The 22122-nt window shown below is 41.8% G+C and overlaps 2 protein-coding genes across 2 annotated transcripts; both read left to right on the forward strand.

The window, feature by feature from the left end:
- Positions 1-2363: 2363 nt before the first annotated feature.
- Positions 2364-3626, forward strand: LOC133126725 (uncharacterized). The gene is made up of 3 exons (XM_061239062.1): positions 2364-2457; positions 2698-2931; positions 3150-3626. The coding sequence occupies exons 2-3, from the start codon at positions 2746-2748 to the stop codon at positions 3624-3626; spliced, it is 663 nt and encodes a 220-aa protein (XP_061095046.1). The 5' UTR covers positions 2364-2457; positions 2698-2745.
- Positions 3627-12260: 8634 nt separating this feature from the next.
- LOC133127589 (E3 ubiquitin/ISG15 ligase TRIM25-like) lies at positions 12261-18002 on the forward strand. The gene is made up of 6 exons (XM_061240584.1): positions 12261-12948; positions 14798-14893; positions 15134-15367; positions 15598-16020; positions 17142-17335; positions 17551-18002. Exons 1-6 carry the CDS (start codon positions 12358-12360, stop codon positions 17618-17620), a joined length of 1608 nt encoding a protein of 535 aa, XP_061096568.1. The 5' UTR covers positions 12261-12357; the 3' UTR covers positions 17621-18002.
- The last annotated feature ends 4120 nt before the right edge of the window (positions 18003-22122 follow it).

The raw sequence follows: 22122 nt of genomic DNA on the forward strand, positions 1-22122 counted from the left end.
TGAAGTGGTGGAGAAACTGAAGAAGACAGGACTCCAAGCTGCTCCTCCTGCTCACTGTTACGCTGGACCTGGAGACGTGGCGTGTGATGTCTGCACTGGGGGAAAGCGCAAAGCCATCAAGTCATGTCTGGTGTGTCTGGCCTCTTACTGTGAAACTCACCTCCAGCCTCACTATGAATCTCCTGCCTTTAAGAAGCACAAACTGGTCAAAGCCACTGGAAACCTGCAGGAGAAGATCTGCTCATATCATGACAAACCTCTGGAAATTTACTGTGGAACCGATTATCAGTTTATCTGTTATCTGTGTACAATAGAGGATCACAGAGGCCATGTTACAGTCTCTGTGGCAACAGCAAGAACAGAGAAACAAGTAAGTACTGGAACGTGCCAAAATATAATATGCTTAGTTCTCATTTTCATAGTAAGAATATATCAGATATATACAGATATTATGTCTATAACAATATTTTAACATATCTGCATGGGCATAGTCTTACAAATTTACATATGATATTACTACTCACTCAATTTTGTTCACACATGTTCATGAAATGCATCTTTCTGGGGTCTCTATCTACTTATATACTGGATATATTGGTGTTATGTATTTGTATTAAAGCATTTAAAAGAAGAAGCACCGGACAGAGGATCACTTTTTCTATTACTTTACTGTCATCGTGCATTTCACAACAACTCCACACAACAACTCCACACAAAAATGCAACACTTCCTGACTACCTTGCCTGTCGTATCACACCAGTTACAGTGCCACCTATTGGCCTGGAATGGGATAAGATTTCAGGACACAACAATTCATTAATTATGGAATAAATACAATTTCCAGTCTGTATTCTGAATGACTGAAGAGACTACATATTGATACAGGTGGTATTATGAAGTAGTTTCTTTGTGCTGCAACAAGTTTTAAAACATGTGATGTGAGATTCCAAGTCACATGACCTGGATGGAAATCAAGTTGTGTTGATTGTAGAATGGATTGCTTGTCACTGCTTGCTGGGCTGACGATTCAGATTTATTCTGCAATGAGAGCCCTTCTCCAGTGTTGAGCCACTGTTTGACCACTGACTCCACTCTTCTACCTCACAGACTCAGTGCATGAGAGACCCACCCCTCTCTTTCACAGGAAAGGTTTTTATACCCCAGTGTATCACTGTGTGCGGCTCTCAATTACCTCTGCTCGAGACTGTCCAGAATGGCTGTGCTTTCTCACCCTAATATAACCACCCAAAATCAGGAATAACTTCTACACTACAATGCTGGTACTTTACCAACCTGACTCTTTAGATCGTGTCATAAAACTCTGAGTAGTACATGGATGTGATTACAATGTAAAACACATCTAATTCTGAAAACGGTGATGACACAGCAAGTAGCATTGTGAACAGCTAATGCATAGAAAACTGTGCAACTTTAAGGTTGAATCTATAAAATGTGTTTGAAGTTTCAAATCCACAGTGATAACACAAATAAAACAGCAAGTGAACTGAGCCTTGTCACTAAACTGACATGTTAGCATTGTGAGAACATCAGCCGTGTCTTTGAACATGCAGAGGTTAACATGTTCACCTTTCACAGCTTCATTAAAGACAGCAGCATCAATGGTGAAAAGTTTATCATAATGCTGCAGCTCATGGGAATGCAGGTGCTGTTGCTTAGTGACGCATTAAAGTGTAAACAGGGAGGATTTCTGACTCTGGTTTGACATTTAATTTCAATAACAGTAAATATCCCAATTCAGCGCTTCCATGTTATTATCGTGATGCATGAATGGATGTATGGATTAAAAAGGAATGTCTGCCCATATTAAGGCTGACACTTGTAGAGAACAGAGAAAGGGGGAATATCTGATTAAACTGCACAATTCGTACTGGAAGAACATTGTTCCATATCATTTGTGTCAAAGAGGGACAGAAACAGGAATAATATCCATGTTCAGTTTTTTCATGGGATTATCATGGTGACTAAATATGTGGGTGTCATGGTGATACTCTGTCCATAGCTGTAGTAATGTAGGAAAAGAGTAGAGAAAGAGGGAGTATCTGATACATTACATTTTTACATTAATGGCATTTGGCAGACGCTCTTATCCAGAGTGACATACAACAAAGTGCAAAGTGCATACCCATAACCAGGGATTGAGTACGCTAGTACTTAAATATGAAAAGGTTGTAGCACAAAACAGAAATACTGCTGTTGTGCTGTCTATGGCTAATGGCTAGCTGCAACAGTCTTAGTGGTTTTGTTACTGAGTTATGATATCGCTTTAGGAGCCATGGTGGATGATGACAGTAGTACATACTGTAGTCATGATATTGTGGAATGATTGATGTATGTCCACAGAAGCAGCTGGGGGCGACACAGAGTAAATTCCAGCGGAGAATCCAGGAGAGAGAGAAGGAGCTGCAGGATCTGAGACAGGCTGTGCAGTCACTCAAGGTGGGTACTGACCAGAGGAGAAGACAACAGCTGGCTGCTGGAAGAGCCATTTCAGGTCTCAGTCAGGGCTCTCCTCCAGTCAGCCAGTGAGGAGCCCAGTGTTGGGCCACTTTCCAGCCCTGTGGGGCTCAATCCCACTCAGCCACAGTGTGGGGAACAGGCTGTCTTGGGTCCCAGTAAGAGCTGAGTGAATGGCCAAGTTAAAATGTACAGCCCTCCTCTCTCTGTGTCTCCTAACAGCGCTCTGCACAGGCAGCAGTGGAGGACAGTGAGAGGATCTTTACTGAGATGATCCGCTCCATTGAGAGAAGGTGCTCTGAGGTGAAAGAGCTGATCAGAGATCAGGAGAAGGCTGAAGTGAGTCGGGCTGAAGGACTCCTGGAGCGACTGAAGCAGGAGATTGCTGAGCTGAGGAGGAGAGACGCTGAGCTGGAGCAACTTTCACACACAGAGGATCACATCCATTTCCTCCAGGTAACATCACTGGCTCTCTGACAGAGCTGTCCGATGGAGCTGCTCCTGATTCCTCATCTGACTGGAATTTCTGACCCACACTGTGGACATGATCACTTTCTGTTGTCCTCTAATCTTGTAGTTAGTCTTGTCCAGACATACGTTCAGTTACCATCTCTCTCTCCATCTCTCTCTCTCTCTCTCTCTCTCTCTCTCTCTCTCTCTCTCTCTCTCATTAGAGCTCTAAGTCTCTCTGTGTCCCTCCTGGACCTAGAGACTTACACAGCATCACTGTCAGTCCACACGTCTCTTTTGAGGCTGTGAGGAAATGTGTCTCTGAGCTGAAAGAGCGACTGGAGGACGTCTGCAAGGGGGAAATGTCTAAGATCTCCAGGGCAGGCAGAGCAGTGGGTGTTCATGGCTGCTTTACTGAAGGGGAGACCTGTCCTCTCTGCATGGAGCCCTTTCAGAAGAAGCAGAGGCTGATGTGTACTCATGCCATCTGTGCAGCCTGTCTGGAGAGATCTGTAGAAAGACTGGGTCTCCAGTGTCCAGTGTGTCAACAAGCACTCAGAGTGCTGGGAGACCAGCCAAAGGGACAGATGACACATTTTACATTCTTTTCTCAGTATATTGTGATTAAATACAATATCCCTGATGGAATACAGACAGTAAGTAATACTACTTCATATTTCATTACTATTGGAGACGTGTGACTGGAGAAAAAGTATAATGTTCTGCAGTATGATGAATGTAATATAATAGTAATATAAATATATTACTGTTAGTAGCATCCGTACATGACATGACAACAAAGTAAAAACAAGACAAAATAATACATTAAAATAACTTAAATTAAACTACAATACAGGGCTCCATGTGCTCAGGGATATGCAGGGACAGATGACATGGGAACATTACAGATTTGGAATGACATATTTAAGGATTATATACAATAAGCCTAGTAGAATTCAAACAGGAATAAATTCGCATTTATTCAGGAGGGCTTCATATTTCAATAGGCATTGGGTGAAAATGTATTTTGGAGCAGTGTCATGCATCGAGTTCACTGCCAATCTATTTCTTCATGAAGAAAAATCACATTTGCTCACATTCTATGATCACAGTAATATTGTGCAGTGCGCCAACATGCCATTTTTATTCTGTTATTTTCACCTCATATTATATATTTGCCAGGTATATAAACATGAACTACTCATAGTATTAGTGCTATAGAGGGTAGTGCTGAAGAGCCCCAGAATTATATCTTCATAATCTTTGATTAAAGGAGGTACCAACCCATGCAGCCACAAACTGTAACTGGATTTTCTGGACTTTTCCATCACAGATGGTGGAAAGTTCATTACAGACAGGCAAACAAAAGAGGGAGATTTGATGTAGCATATGAAACTGCATTTGTGTGTAGATCCAATGTCATGTATAGCTACTGCTGGCAAGATTTTGCTCCAAGGTGTTTTAAAGAGACATCCGGGGTGATCTGCTTATAATCATAATGTCTAATTTGTTGATATTTAGAAAGTCCCCTCATGGTAATTGGTGTTGCATATGAAGCATTCAAATAATTGAAATCCCCTTTTTGGAATAAACCATGAATGCTATTAAAAGCAGCTCCTTGCCAAGTATCAAACTCTGAGCTGTTTTAGCAGGCAGGAGATAAGGATTGCCCACTAGTGCTGACAGAATAGGTAGTGGGTGATAACCCTTCAGGCATTGTTAATGTTGGCCCATATGTTGGTCTATGTTCAGTTGTGGAGTCTCTCCTTTTCCTCTGCCTGCTTTCTGTGCCACATCTTAAGATTTTGTTGACTTATCCTGGAGTTGATCCTGTGCTTTCTGAAGGGAAGATTCCAGTGTAGTTTTCAACTACTGTGTCGTAGTCTTCAACAACTGAAACCCTTCACTCGACCTCACCCATTCTTTGTATAAGTGTGTCCATTTTATTGGAGATTTCAGAGATTGGAGCAGATCTAGTCTGTATTTTTGAGTCCAACAGTTTTTGAAAAGATATGTACTGCATGTATGTATGTTATAGTTATGATTAGCACTTTATTGTATGTAATGACTATAATGTAATGTAATATGTACTGTAATGATCCATACACGTTACATAAGATCTACTTCCATACAGTTCTCCTTTTCCCTGTGTGTTATATTGTGTGTGCAGGAGGCCCATCCCAACCCAGGGAAGCCCTTCACTGGAATCCAAACACAGGCCTGGTTACCAAAGAGCCAAGAGGGCTGGGAGGTGCTGAAGCTGCTGGAAAGAGCCTTTGAGCAGAAGCTGATTTTTACTGTGGCTGCAACCCATGGAGCTGCAGACAGAGTCTACACTGACATCCCCCATGAAGCATCAAGGTACAGTCTTTTAGTGTTATTCACAAAGTTCTGTAACTGCAGGATTTGGTTTATTTTTCAGATTATTTGTATAAATATGGATTATTGTGTCGTTGATAATCTCTCAGTTACCGGCAGTATCAGTGTGGCTGTAGAACCTGTGGGTTTCTCCATGTCTCCTGTGTTGAGCTCAGTCCTTCTGCTCCTTGATCAGTGTGTGTTTCTATCTTACACAGGCATGAGTGCAAACAGCCTGGATTCCTGCAGAGATTGAAGGCAGCGCTCAGAGCCAAAGGCATTGAGTGATGAACAGAGATCCACTCATTCAATACCCTCCCTTTTTATACACACACATACACACACACACACAAGTACACACACACTTTATAAGATTTATACAATATATAAGATTTTGTTGTCTGGGGAGAGTAAACTTCGGGGGACAGCAGGCAGAACCCACCCCTGCCACCTCAAGCTTTCTTCTTCTGCTCTGAGGGTCACCTGGGAAGCACCGGAGGTTCCCCCCCCAGATCCATCACCAGGAGAGGCTCACAAACAGAGACTCATGGATCACTGGGCCAGTGTCAGTCATCCTGCTGATCAACACAGATTTCCACAATCGTCTCATGTCCAACAGCAGAAATGTGCACACCCTGACATACTTGTGTTGTGTAGCTCCCTAACACAGCGCACATAGACTCAGTGTGCACTTCATTAGGCAGACCTGTACACCAGATTCTTAAAGCAAATATTTTATCAGCCAATTATTTGGCAGCAACTAAATGGAAGGTTAATATGTTCAGCTGTTTTGTCAGAATGGGGAGGAAATGTGATCTATGTGACTTTGACAGTCTAAAAAATGTTAATGATTTTTGCTTTCCACCCCCGCCCCTGAATTACACATTGAATGTAATTAGCAGACACTGTTATCCAGCGTGGATTAATCCCTATTCACACAGGATAAGTTTAACCCCAGGAGGTCTTGTAATGTCATTTTTACTCTTTACACTCTGCTGTTTATTTTGTCCTGCAGAGTTAATGTGCTGTTAGACTGAACCAGCCTCCCCTGGGCCTGGTGGAAACTCAGTCAGGCCTGTTTCTTACAGGAGCACAAACTCCAGCCCTGCTCTCTCACTGCCAGCCTCTATCCTTAACTGGGTCTGTGTGCAGGTTTGGGCTACAGCTGTGACTGTTAGACCACAGAGCTTTTCTGTTTTTGTGCAGCTTTCAGTTTTTTGGGTGTATTTTAGTTTGTTGTGTTTTCATTGTTTTTCTGGGCTCCAGGTCCACCTTCCCATTGTGGGGGGGCTGACACCCCATTGTTGTTTTTTTGTGTGTCGGCTTGTAAATATGTACTCCTTACTGTGTGATAATACACTTCATTGGTTTTCTGTGATTCTGAATTCCCATTCATTTCTCAAGGAGATTCCATGCTACACGTGAATCTTTCTCATGCATTTGCCAGATTTTACTCGAGAGCTTTTATTTTCTTTCCCAACTTTCCACACTTAACAACCGGCGATATGTTCCTGACCAGGAGAATTAGCAGCACAATTCAAGTGAACAAACGGCATTCATGGAGATGTGTATTAATAGGGGATTAGTACGATCTACTGAAGCAAAAACCCGGGTATGGGAGGAGTTCGGGGAGGCTATGGAGAAGGACTTTCGGTTGGCCTCAAGGAAGTTCTGGCAAACCATCCGACGCCTCAGAAAGGGAAAGCAGGGCTTGTCTCAGGCTGTTTTCAGCAGGGGAGGAGAACTGCTGACCCGGACTGGGGATATTGTCGGGCGGTGGAAAGAGCACTTCGAGGAGCTCCTGAACCCGAACAACACGTCCTCTATGGAAGAGGCAGAGCCCGAAGACTCGGGGGAATCTGCACCTATATCCCTGGCGGAAGTTGCTGAGGCAGTCAAAAAGCTCCTCATTGCAAGTCGCCGGGTGTAGATGAGATTCGCCCTGAGATGCTGAAGGCTCTGGACATTGTTGGGCTGTCTTGGCTGACACGCCTCTTCAGTGTCGGGCACAGTACCTGCAGTGTGGCAGACCGGGGTGGTGGTCCCCATATTCAAGAAGGGGGACCGGAGGGTGTGCTCCAATTATCGGGGTATCACACACCTCAGTCGATCGAAGGTCGAAGCCATTTTAACGGCTTTACAGCCAGCAGGTGCTCAGATGAAGGGGCCAACATTCGAGTGATCAGTTTCACCAGATGACATGAAGGCACGCCCTACTGATGCCTATACTTTTGCTCAAGAAGCCCATTTTCCCATTACACTCCATTCATGTTTGACAGAAAATTACAAATATTTCTGCTCATATATTAATGTTTTATCTATGCTACATGCAGTGGGCTCCATAATTATTGCCACCCCTGACTGGTAATGCACACAAAAATACTTAAAATTAAGAAACATGATTGACCATGATGATTCCTGAGATAAAATCAAAATGCTGAACATATGAAACGCACTCCTCAAAACCCACACAGAAATGGTTCTGTGACAACAAACAGTTCTGCAGTGACCTCAGGCACCGCTCTTCAGTCCAAACGAAAACCTGCGGGCTGAACTGAAGAGGCATGATGTTGAGCAAGGTGGTGAACGTCCAAGGTCCCAAGCATGGTCCAAAACCCCTCCAGATGTGTTCCTCAACCTGGTCCAGTATTACAGGAAAAGACTCCTGTTGTGTAGTGGATGCTAAAAAGAATTAGCCATCAGACACAGAAGTATAGGAACAGGGAAAATCTTTACTTTTTCTAAATTCATTTTTCGTAGCTCATATCGGGTATCATAACACAACACAGCAATACAGGGTCTCAATATTGTTTCAGATAAGCGCCATAATATAATAGTTGAGACGGGTGCGTGGGGGTTGGACCCAAAATGCACGACTCAGAAACAATAGTAAAATAAAGTCCCGTTAGGGCTTTATTCGGGACGAGTCCCAGGAGCGTAGTCAACACAAGCAAAGTCCATACACGAAGATCCAGCCAAACAAATACAAAACAAACAAAAAGCACGGTGCCGAGGGAAGAGGCAATCTCGTAGTCGGTAGGCGTGCAGGGAGGTCCGGTAGCAGGAGAGCTGTCAGCGGGGCAGATGAACAGGCGGACGGCAGGCAGAGGCGTAGTCGTGGGCGAAGCGGGAGTCGAAACCATGAAACAATCAGCGGGGCAAAAGTACAAAAACGGTAGGCGGGGACGTAGTCAAAAAACAAACGATGGTCACAAAACAGAAATCAATAATCAATAGTCGGTAACGGGCTTGGATCGTAACGTGTAACCAAAACAGTAAATGCTCAAGAGTTGCGTGGAAAACAGAGGCAGACAATTTCGCAGTGAACAGTTGCGCGACTGGGCTATAAATGCAGGTGTAGACAGGTGTAGACAATTAGTTAGAGCGTAGCAAGGAAATGGAAAACAGGTGCGATGGATGACAAGTTTAACAAGGAGATTAGTAATCGTTAGTAATAAACCTATCCTGCCCTGGCATTAGTAAATTAGTAAATGACATGCACGAGAAACGTAAGGTAACATGAACACATGATTAGTTTGTTAGTCTCTACCCAATCCTGATCTAGCGTTAGTAGTTTTAGTAAATAGACAAATGGAAACACTTAGGGGAGTGAATGACAGAACGAGAGAGAGAGAGAGAGAGAGAGAGAGAGAGAGAGAGAGAGAGAGAGAGAGAGAGAGAGAGAGAGAGAAAAGGCGGAACGCAAGGTTTGCGGAAAAACATGTAAAAGTGTATGCATAACAACGACCAGTTAACGTAACAATAAACATGCATCAAAACATAACACAACGTGAAACTAAGACGATAATCACTCAACATAACCAGGTAATAAAATCGTACGAAAACATAACTAGACATGACAAGGAAATAAATCGTAACGAGACATAACTAAACATGACAAGAAAATAAATCGTAACGAAACATAACTAAACAACATGACGAACCTAGACAACATAATACATGATAAGACACTACGTGACTAAGACAACATAAATAAACATAAATCAACATAAAACATGGCGAGACAGACCTGAAACGTGACAACAGTAACCCAATGCAATACGGAAATAATTCAATGCAAAATAATAAAATGCTATGAATTAATGTATTTGGATCTGGATTTACATCTTCCCTTTTTCAACAAAGAATACTTCTTATAACTTTAGATTACAACTTCACCGTATTATACCCTCTATAATATACTCTATGAAACTCAATAACCGCCTCACAGCAAGGAGGTCCTGGGTTCGAATCCCCGTCGGCCGGGGCCTCTCTGTGCGGAGTTTGCATGTTCTCCCCGTGTCTGCGTGGGTTTCCTCCGGGTACTCCGGTTTCCTCCCACAGTCCAAAGACATGCAGGTTAGGCTGATTGGAGAGTCTAAATTGCCCGTAGGTATGAGTGTGTGAGTGAATGGTGTGTGTGCCCTGCGATGGACTGGCGACCTGTCCAGGGTGTATTCCTGCCTTTCGCCCAATGTATGCTGGGATAGGCTCCAGCCCCCCTGCGACCCTGTTCAGGATAAGCGGGTTCAGATAATGGATGGATGGATGGAAACTCAATAACTCAATAACCGGTCTACATTAATGGTCGGCACTTTTCCATTCACAGTCACATGACAAAGTCTCTGGTCCAGCTAGGAGGATTTCTACTCCAGGTAGGTCTGGGGTGGTTATCAAGGTTACGGTCAGGCGGTGTCGTGGTTTCCCAAGTGGACAAAGTGTTAGTCCAAATTCAAAAGATACAGTCCTTCTGGGCGCGGTCTCGGTCTCTGTTTACTTGTTTCTGATTGGTCTTCCTCACCACCCCTCTGTTGTGATTGGCTTACACATTCTCATTTCCCATTCTTTCCCATTTGCTGAACCACTCCCCCTAATACTTTGGGCTAAGGAAATATTGGTGGTCACAGTGCTCTCAGTGAAGATATAAAAAACAATGATACAATACAGTGCAAAATAATACTTCAGTGCTCATCAATATAAAAATACAAGACTTAGAATAAGTATATATATATATATATATATATATATATATACATATATATAGTATGTAAGTATATATATATTTTGAGTATTGTATTGCACTCGTGTGCTATGTCAGAGTCTGTATCTTTTTTTTTTTGGTTAGACAAGAGGGATAGGGATATCAGAAAGGGGGGGATCAGGAGGTAGGACTAAGGTACATGTGGGGTACTTGGGATTAAGTGGCCCCCCATCTAATTTTTTATTTTACAAATGTAATGCATGTTTATAATTTATTTAATACCTTCATTGTACAGCCAGCATAGCAGTAAAGGAGAAATATTTATTTATAGCGATACTAGTTCTTGTCACACGAGGACGCTATAGGATTGCTAGGACATTCGGGTTCGGACGCTCGGCTTGACTCCGCTGGAATGTGAACCACACTGATACAGCGTCTCTGTACAATGATATTATTTCTAACAGGTAGGCAGACTGTTTAGGCTTATAGAAAGGTATGAAAGTGAAATAGGATTTGTATGTGGGATAACGTGGCCTATTAGAAGTATCCACGAAGCGAATCGCCTATTTATTTTGATTCATAAAAATACGGTAACGTTATAACTAACGTTAGCAAAGTGACGGTTAGTTAGCTAGTTGCTAACTGTTGCTAACTGAACTCCCGCGGAAATAATTTCAGTCTGTAGCTAACGGTGACGTTACTTGTTTATATGCGTAATATAGTCTGTTTAACCCCTTTTACTAGCTATGTCTGTAGTGTGATAGCACTCTGTAAATATGAGAGGTAGGTATGTTTTATTTTTGGTACATCCACCCCCGTTAATGGATTTCTATATGTAGCTATGTTAGCTGTGAGCTAGGCTACGCGTGTTCAGAATGAATGTACTAATTGGCGCTCTTGTTTTTATTGGTCGTCAGATGACAGTTGAGCAGAATGTGAACCACACTGATACAGCGTCTCTGTACAATGATATTATTTCTAACAGATGGGGAATAAAATAAACTACACAACACCGTTGTAAGCGTCGTCCTTGCAAGTGTGCAACATACAGTTTGAAAAGGTGTGTTTTTAAGTCAGTTTGTTTAGCGGATGCTGAAAAAGAATTAGCCATCAGACACAGAAGTATATGAACAGGTAACGTCTTTACTTCAGCATTTCTGTAACTCTTCTTAATTAATTTCATCAGGTATCATAACACAATACAGCGCCCTCTAGGGTCTCAATATAGTTTCAGATAAGCGCCATAATATAATATATTATTCAATACAGAAATAATGCAGTGCAAAATAATGAAATGCAATGAATTAATGAATTAATTAATATTTTTTATGAAATTAATGTTTGATTTCGGTCGGTTCCATTAAAACATGAATAACTTCCAGAATTTTTCACCTGTTCACAAGTTTGAGGGAGTTTATCTCAGTATTCATATTTTTAAAGTATTTTATCCACTCAGGAGTGCCATTATGGAGCCCATTGCATTTTTATGATTTTATTCATTACTTTGTCCAAGCTCTAGTGACTAAGGACACCACTGAGCATGTGTGGTGAGCAAAACTATTACAGTCCCTGGTGCCCTGTGTGGTGGAGTATTCCCCCATAGGTTTATGTTGTCTCTCGATATCATATACTCTGAGGCTCCTAATCAAGCCTGTGTGTAAAACTATCAATGCAGTTCCACACATTTCTGGGTGGTTTCTGCTTCTTCCCAGCGATCTTGGAGAAAACCAAAGGACCGCAAACATCATGTCTAAACACAAGGTCATGAACTAGGGTGGCTATAAACAAGGAATAAGGTTGAAAACAAAGTCCACATCCTGATCTTCTGACAGATCACATCTTTCTCTCTACACTCACGGCTCTGCTCAGCCTGGCCTCAGTCCAACACCACTCCTCCTGCAGCTGTGGGGAGAGCCAGGGAGTCCCTCCCACTCTCTCTGTCACGCAGTTTCAGAGAAAACGAAACTTAACTCTGTTTGTGTGAGCAGTAAAATAGCAGAGGCCAGTATCTAGGCGGGTCTGCTCAGAACCCAGATTTAGGGAAACTAAACCACATTCTGAACTAAATCTAATCTCTCACTTTGAGCAGTGAAATGGCTCAGGCTGCAGGTCTTCTGGATCAGGACCAGTTGAGCTGTGCGATCTGTCTGGATCTACTGAAGAATCCGGTGACTATTCCCTGTGGACACAGTTACTGTATGGGCTGTATTAAGGGCTACTGGGATCAGGATGATCATACTGGTGTCTACAGCTGTCCCCAGTGCAGAGAGACCTTCACCCCAAGGCCTGTTTTAAGAAAAAACACCATGTTCGCTGAAGTGGTAGAGAAACTGAAGAAGACAGGACTCCAAGCTGCTCCTCCTGCTCACTGTTACGCTGGACCTGGAGACGTGGCGTGTGATTTCTGCACTGGGAGAAAGCACAAAGCCATCAAGTCCTGCCTGGTGTGTCTGGTCTCTTACTGTGAAACTCACATCCAACCTCACTATGAATCTCCTGCCTTTAAGAAGCACAAACTGGTCAAAGCCACTGGAAACCTGCAGGAGAATATATGCTCTCATCATGACAAACCTCTGGAAATTTACTGTGGAACCGATGATCAGTTTATCTGTTATCTGTGTACAATAGAGGATCACAGAGGCCATGATACAGTCTCTGTGGCAACAGCAAGAACAGAGAAACAAGTAAGTACTGGAACGTGCCAAAATAAAAATGCCTAGTTCTGGTTTTCATAGTAACAATATATCAGATATATACAGGTATTACATATATAACAATATTTTTTAAAATGCCATAACATATCTTCATGGGCATACTCTTACAAATTTACATATGATATTACGACTCACTCAATTTTGTTCACACATTTTCATGAAAAGCATCTTTCTGGGGTCTGTAACTTATATACTGGATATATTGGTGTTATGTATTTGTATTAAACCACTTAAACCATGGAGCCCTTTAAACCACTTGTTTGACCACTGACTCCACTCTTCTACCTCACAGACTCAGTGCATGAGAGACCCACCCCTCTCTTTCACAGGAAACGTTTTTATACCCCAGTGTATCACTTTGTGCTGCTCTCAATTATCTCTGCTCTAGACTGTTCAAAATGGCTATGCTTTCTCACGCTAATATTAACACTCCAAATCAGGAATAACATTTACAATACAATGCAGGTACTTTATCAACCTGGCTCTTAAGAAAGTGTCATAAAACTCTGAGCAGTACATGGATGTGGTTAAAATGAAAAACACATCTAATTCTGAAAACATATGTATTTTCTCCAGGTGAAGATACAGCAAGTAGCATAATGAAAACAAATCTGTCACAGAAATGAAGTTCAGCTAATGAATAGAAAGCTTTATAGATTGTATTTTCTATTCAGCATTTATTCATTTTCTATTTCTGTGGACTGGGCAACTTTAAGGTTGAATCTATAAAATGTGTTTGAAGTTTCAAATCCACAGTGATAACACAAATAAAACAGGAAGTGAACTGAGCCTTGTCACTAAACTGACATGTTAGCATTGTTAGAACATCAGCCGTGTCTGAGAACATGCAGAGGTTAACATGTTCACCTTTCACAGCTTCATTAAAGACAGCAGCATCAATGGTGAAAAGTTTATCATGATGCTGCAGCTCATGGGAATGCAGGTGCTGTTGCTTAGCGACGCATTAAAGTGTAAACGGGGAGGATTTCTGACTCTGGTTTGACATTTAATTTCAATAACAGAAACACAGGAAAAATATCCCAATTCAGCGCTTCCATGTTATTATCGTGATGCATGAATGGATGTATGGATTAAAATGGAATGTCTGCCCATATTAAGGCTGACACTTGTAGAGAACAGAGAAAGGGGGAATATCTGATCTGATTAAACTGCACATTTCTTACTGGAAGGACATTATTCCGGTCAAAGAGGGATAGACACAGGAAACATCCATGTTCAGTTTTTCCATGTGACTTATCATGGAGACTAAATAGGTGGGTGTCATGGTGATACTAGATGCAGGAAAGGAGTAGAGAAAGAGGGAGTGTCTGATACATTACATTTTTACATTAATGCCATTTGGCAGACGCTCTTATCCAGAGCGACGTACAACAAAGTGCAAAGTGCATACCCATAACCAGGGATAAGTGCACTTAAAGACCTAAGAGGGAAATACAATTTAAACGGCTATCAGTACAAAAAAGATGAGGACTAGGGCTGACTTGATAAATGGATTATACTTATATCTCAATTTTAAATTTTAAAAAGTATACCGCATCACTCAAATATATGATACATCCTGTAAAGGAAGTGCATGGTTGTGTACAAATGTGAAATGTAAAAATATAATTGCTGATTCTAAGTAACTGAAAGCAGAAAACAAATACTGCTGTTGTGCTGTCTTTGGCTAATGGCTAGCTGCAACAGTCTTAGTGGCTTTGTTACTGAGTTATGATATAGCTTTAGGAGCCATGGTGGATGATGACAGTAGTACAGACTCGAGTCATGATATTGTGGAATGATTGATGTATGTCCACAGAAGCAGCTGGGGGCGACACAGAGTAAATTTCAGCAGAGAATCCAGGAGAGAGAGAAGGAGCTGCAGGATCTGAGACAGGCTGTGCAGTCACTCAAGGTGGGTACTGACCAGAGGAGAATACAACAGCTGGCTGCTGGAAGAGCCATTTCAGGGCTCAGTCAGGGCTCTCCTCCAGTCAGCCAGTGAGGAGCCCAGTGTTGGGCCACTTTCCAGCCCTGTGGGGCTCAATCCCACTGAGCCACACTGTGGGGAACAGGCTGTCTGGGGTCCCAGTAAGAGCTGAGTGAAAGGCCTAGTTAAAATGTACAGCCCTCCTCTCTCTGTGTCTCCTAACAGCGCTCTGCACAGGCAGCAGTGGAGGACAGTGAGAGGATCTTTACTGAGATGATCCGCTCCATTGAGAGAAGGTGCTCTGAGGTGAAAGAGCTGATCAGAGATCAGGAGAAGGCTGAAGTGAGTCGGGCTGAAGGACTCCTGGAGCGACTGGAGCAGGAGATTGCTGAGCTGAGGAGGAGAGACGCTGAGCTGGAGCAGCTTTCACACACAGAGGATCACATCCATTTCCTCCAGGTAACATCACTGGCTCTCTGACAGAGCTGTCCGATGGAGCTGCTCCTGATTCCTCATCTGACTGGAATTTCTGACCCACACTGTGGACATGATCACTTTCTGTTGTCCTCTTATCTTGTAGTTAGTCTTGTCCAGACATACGTTCAGTTACCATCTCTCTCCCCATCTCTCTCTCTCTCTCTCTCTCTCTCTCTCTCTCTCTCTCTCTCTCTCTCTCTCTCTTTCATTAGAGCTCTAAGTCTCTCTGTGTCCCTCCTGGACCTGGAGACTTACCCAGCATCACTGTCAGTCCACACGTCTCTTTTGAGGCTGTGAGGAAATGTGTCTCTGGGCTGAAAGAGCGACTGGAGGATGTCTGCAAGGGGGAAATGTCTAAGATCTCCAGGGCAGGCAGAGCAGTGTGCTGCTTTGCTGAAGGGGAGACCTGTCCCCTCTGCATGGAGCCCTTTCAGAAGAAGCAGAGGCTGATGTGTACTCATGCCTTCTGTGCAGCCTGTCTGGAGAGATCTGTAGAAAGACTGGGTCTCCAGTGTCCAGTGTGTCAACAAGCACTCAGAGTGCTGAGAGACCAGCCAGAGGGACAGATGACACATTTGTCAAACATTTGTGGGTTTATTGTGATTACATACAATATTCCTGGTGGAATACAGACAGTAAGTAATACTTCTTCATATTTCATTACTATTGGAGTCATGTGATGTCAGTGATAATGTTCTGCAGTATGATGAATGTAATATAATAGTAATATAAATATATTACTGTAAGTAGCCTATTCATAATATTAGGACTCTTCCCCCTCACACTAGTACAATGTCAGATCCGTACATGACATGACAACAAAGTAAAAACAAGACAAAATATTACATTAAAATAACCTAAATTAAACTACAATACACAGGGCTCCATGTGCTCAGGGATATGCAGGGACAGATGACATAGGAACATTACAGATTTGGAATGACATATTTAAGGATTACATACAATAACCCCAGTGGAATTCAAACAGGAATAAATGAGCATTTATTCAGGAGGGCTTCATATTTCAATAGGCATTGGGATCTCAGTAATATTGTGCAGTGCCTCATAATATTTTCCAGGTATATATACATGAAATACTCATAGTATTACTCATTAGTGCTACAGACGGTAGTGCTAAAGAGCCCCATAATTACAGTGGGAGCAATAATTATTTGATCCCTTGCTGATTTTGTAGGTTTGTCCACATACAAAGAATGGAACTGTGTAGAATTTTAATCATAGGTACATTTTAACATTGAGAGACAGAATATAACAAAATAATCCACAATAACAACATCATACAAATTTTATAAATTTAATATCATATTTTCAAATGAAATAAGTATTTGATCCATAGAACAATAGGACTTAATACTTGGCGGAGAAACCTTTGTTGGCAAGCACAGAGGTCAGACGCTTGTTGTAATTTTTCACCAGGTTTGCACAGATCTTGGGAGGGATTTTGGTCCACTCCTTTTTGCAGATCCTCTCCAAATCCTTAAGATTCAGAGGCTGTTGCTTGGCAAATCGAAGCTTCAGCTCCCTCCACAGATTTTCGATGGGATTTAGGTCTGGAGACTGGCTAGGCCACTCCAGGACCTTAATATGCTGTGAATACTTTCTGGATGCACTGTATAGCTATGATTAGCACTTTATTGTATGCAATGACTATAATGCAATGTAATATGTACTCCATACACATGCTACATAAGATCTACAGTTCCCCTTTTCCCTGTGTGTTATATTGTGTGTGCAGGAGGCCCATCCCAACCCAGGGAAGCCCTTCACTGGAATCCACACAAAGTCCTACTTACCAGACAGCCCAGAGGGCCGGAGGGTGCTGAAGCTGCTGCAAAGAGCCTTTGAGCAGAAGCTGATTTTTACTGTGGCTGCAACCCATGGAGCTGCAGACAGAGTCATCTACACTGACATCCCCTATGCAGAATCACGGTACGGTCTTTTTGTGTTATTCACAAAGTTCTGTAACTGCAGGATTTGGTTTATTTTTCAGATTATTTGTATAAATATGAATTCTTGTATCTTTGATAATCTCTCAGTTACCAGCAGCATCAGTGTGGCTGTAGAACCTGTGGGTTTCTCCATGTCTCCTGTGTTGAGCTCAGTCCTTCTGCTCCTTAATCAGTGTGTGTTTCTGTCTTACACAGTCATCAGTGGGAACAGCCTGGATTCCTGCAGAGATTGAAGGCAGCACTCAGAGCCAAAGGCATTGAGTGATGAACAGACCCTCCCTTTTAACACGCACACACACATGCACATGCACGCAAGTACACACATACACACACATACACACATACTTTATAAGATTTATTCAATATATAAGATTTTGGTGTCTGGGGAGAGTAAACTTAGGGGGACAGCAGGCAATCGAACCCACCCCTGCCACCTCAAGCTTTCTTCTTCTGCTCATGTTCATGGAATATGTCCCCATTAAACGATCAGATGAATAAACTGGTAAAATGTGTCTGCTTGGGTCGATATTCAAGTACATGGATGTCGCCATCTCGTGGAGCAGGAGGGAATCAGACTGCTCTGTGTCTGTTTGGTCCTCATGCACTGAACCGGCAGTTCCATCAATCTCCCTGCCCCAAGTGAGCAAGTCAGGGATTTGAAGCCTTTTTAAACGATATTCTGTAAGAAAGTATGAATACAATTCACTGTAACACCATTTTTTTACACATCAAAATAAAAAAGTGTTTGGCTTTAAGTGCAATTAAAGACATTATGGGTTTGTGACAATGTGCTTTGTTGCTAATTAGGTTTTGCTTGGTGTAAAATCCAGATATACAACTTGACCAGCTTGCAAAATTGAGCTGGTCTAGCTCGGTATTAGCTATTGAAAACTTGGTGGGCTATCATCTGTATGTGTAGATCACCCAAATGTGACCCTCAGGTTCACCGCTCGCCTCATTCATCAATATTTTGGGAAATCCGTATGTGTGATCGGAACCAAACAAATTCCACCGGATTTTTCGAACAGGCATAGACAAAGCTTTTTTCATATCCACGTGTGTAAGTTGATCATTACCAAGTAATCGTACATCAAAGGCTCCTTAAAAAAAAAAAACATATATGAAATTTCCACAATTAATAAAGAGCATAAAAAAGAAAAAAGCTTCTCTGATGCAGAGATTGAAATTCTATGAAAGTACTAGCCAAAAACATATTTTATTCCATGGTGTAAGCAGTGAATTGTCAGAGCTGGGGAAGACTAAAGCCTGCCAATATGTAGCCTAGCTGTTGTAAACGCTTTCTCAAGTAACGCGCACTATGCACCAGGTAAAACGAAAATGGCTTGACTTTAAACGGGAAGCAAAAAGGGTGGCACTTTCTTTCCCACAGCCTGGAACGCAGCAGTTTCAGCGTCCAACCAAAGATTATGTGCACATATTACTTAGCATGCAGATTTCCCGTCGCGATTAGTTCTCCAAGCGGCTGCATTCCAGGCTTCACTGAGAGAAGGAAAGTGCAGGGCTGGAGGATGGAATTGGCAAATTATAGGAGAGACGTCACTATCGGGAATCACACGACCCAAATCTTCTAACAAAGTAATACATGTACTTTACATGTAATGTAAAGAGAGGCCAGCCATATAAACAATGGTCAAAGCAAGGACTTGTAGGCTACACCCTATTTATAGCAAACCTTTTTTTATACGTGTTTTATGGAATTCATATTCAACTCCACTCAAGCATTAATTAATCTGGATTACATCACCAATTTTAATGTTGAATCCTGTTGACTTTTTATATGATATGAACAATTATAATAGTTAATTTTGCCACTCCAAATCAAAATAAAATATGAATTAATGGAATACTAAAATCAGAAAACTAGCTTTACAACTGTGCGCTTTCATTTCCACGCACATTACGAACAGCTGAGATTGCTCGTGAAGTTTGTTCGGCTCCTACGAAAAAACTGACATCCAAAAACTTTGATAAATCCCACATTGTTTGTGCAAAAAGGCGTGATTTGGTTTCTCATGAGTGAAATTTTGATCAAGAGTCTAACCAAGTCAGTTAAATTAGTGCTTTTAATTATATGCTATACGTAGGTTATAATTATATAAGCTAATCAGGGTTGCTGATGGTAATAATAAGATGTGTTGATGCACCACACTCAGATATAGAGCTCTACACTTCAAATGTTTTATTAAATGTTTTAATCTCGTAATGAGACTTAAATTTTTTCCTCTTCATAAAGATATATTAGCTTGTTTTAAGTCACTGTTTGTTTGACAAGTGAAATCTTCTTACCCCATTGGCAAATCCAGAAATTAGGTTTATTTTATATTTCTGAAAAATAATCTGACCATCACAGTTCTACACAGGAACTGTTCGGACATATGCTTTCATTTGCCACCATCACTCACTTAAACTCGCTTACATTACATTATATTACTGGCATTTGGCAGACGCTCTTATCCAGAGCGACGTACAGTTGATAAGACTAAGCAGGAGACAATCCCCCCTGGAGCAATGCAGGGTTACGGGCCTTGCTCATGGGCCAAACGGTTGTGCGGATCTTATTGTGGCTACACTGGGAATCGAACCTCTGACGTTGTGGGTCCCAGTCATGCACCTTAACCACTACGCTACAGGCCACCCACGCTTACGTTTAGCCAAAGCCAGTGATGACGGTTTATAATACAGAATTTTATTCTGCCATTTATTCACTGAGGTTCACAGAGAGGACCATTTGAAGTAGCCATCTGGGGCGACATGGCTCAGGCAGTAAGAGCAGTCGTCTGGCAGTTGGAGGGTTGCCGGTTCAATTCCCCGCCCGGGCTGTGTCGAAGTGTTCCTGAGCAAGACACCTAACCCCCAAGTGCTCCTGGCGAGCTGATCAGTGCCTTGCATGGCAGCCAATCGCCGTCGGTGTGTGAGTGTGTGTATGAATGGGTGAATGAGAAGCATCAATTGTACAGCTCTTTGGATAAAGGTGCTATATAAATGATAACAAGCATTTAGCGTCAAAGTGTAACTATATTTGTCGAACACAGCGCTGTCATTGTGCCAGTGTGTTACACTGAAACCGTGCAGCATGAGGAATGTTTCCTGGGTATAAACAAGAGGATGACATGTCTCTTTTGCACAAGCAAATGCCACCTTATCAAAAAATGTGACAACACAGCATTCAGCATTCTCGGCCTGCTGGGACTAGTCAGACAGGCTTTGCTGTGTACAAACATGAGAGGATGACATGGCACTTGATGGATTTCCGTTAAGAGGTGCTTCCTTCCTTACAGTAAGGTGGCATATTTTGATCGCTGTTCCAGTAAATTATTATTTCCTTTCATGGGTGTAGCCAAACAACATATTTATGTCATGCAAAATGCCTTCTTAAAAAAGGTTTTTGCTGTCTGCCTACATATACCAGTCAAATACCTGAGGAAATGGAATACAACCTACTTAATAGTTAATACTTAATATTTAACACTGTCTCTAATTATTATCTATTATCTATCCATCAAATATTCTCATGAATTCATCTTATAGATGCATAAAGTTCTCATTCATATGGTCTCCTAATAAACTGTATCTGGCCAGAAGCAGAATACTTTAATGAACAGATTGCATAATCAGAGAGCATGGTATTTTTGTAGAGGGAAACACAAGGACAAAAATAAACACACATTACTTTGTTTTACCTTATTGTGATAATGCACGTAAATTTTCTTCATTTTCCTGCAGAATCTTACGCATTTCACAAAAATGATGATTGATGAGTAAATGCTTTATTGTCAGGATAAGAGCGTCTGCCAAATGCCTGTAATGTAATATAATGTAAGTGAATACCAATACTGTTTTTGTATCACCCACCTTTTGTAATAGTTTCACCATATAGAATATATTCTTTATAAAATGTGATTCAAACAAAGAATCGTGCATTCCAGTTCTATATAACTAAGATATGATAGTCTACCACAAACGATGCAACTAACTTACAGTTTGAGAGAAATAAAAGTTTAGCTAAACGGAGACGGGTGCGTGGGGGGTTGGGACCCAAAATGCACGACTCAGAAACAGTAGTGTAGTAAAGTCCCGTCAGGGCTTCATTTGGGGAATATCCAGGGAGCGTAGTCAAAAACAAGCAATGTTCATACACGTAAATATCCAGCCAGAAAACCAAAGTGCAGTACCGAGGGAGAAGGCAGTCTCAAAAGCACAAAAACAGCAGGCAAAGACGTGGCACAGGCAGGCAATGGTCAACAAAACAGAAGTCAATAATCTTAGGCCAATAACAGGCTTGGCTCGTAACAGGTAGCCAAATAGCTTAACAATGCCACTCGCCCGCTGCACTGACGAACAGAAGGCAAACAATTTCACAAAGACATGACATGAAACTGAGCTTTATATGCAGGTGTAGACAGGTGTAGACAATTAGTTTGAGAGCAACAAGAGAATGGAAATCAGGTGTGGAGGATTGACAAGTTAACAAGGTAATTAGTAATCGTTAGTAATAAACCTATCCTGCCCTAGCATTAGTAAATTAGTAAATGACATGCACAAGAAACGTAAGGTAACATGAACACATGAGTAGAATGTTAGTATTACCCAATCCTGATCTAGCATTAGTTGGTTTAGTAAATAGACAAGGGAAATTGAAACAATTAGGGTGTGAGTGACAGAAAGAGAGGGAGAAAGCAGGAATGCAAGGTTTGCAGAAAGACACAAAAAAGTGTTTGCTTAATCAATGACCAGTACAACTTAACA

This window comes from Conger conger, chromosome 4 (assembly GCF_963514075.1).
Source record: "Conger conger chromosome 4, fConCon1.1, whole genome shotgun sequence".
Taxonomy (NCBI): Eukaryota; Metazoa; Chordata; class Actinopteri; order Anguilliformes; family Congridae; genus Conger; species Conger conger.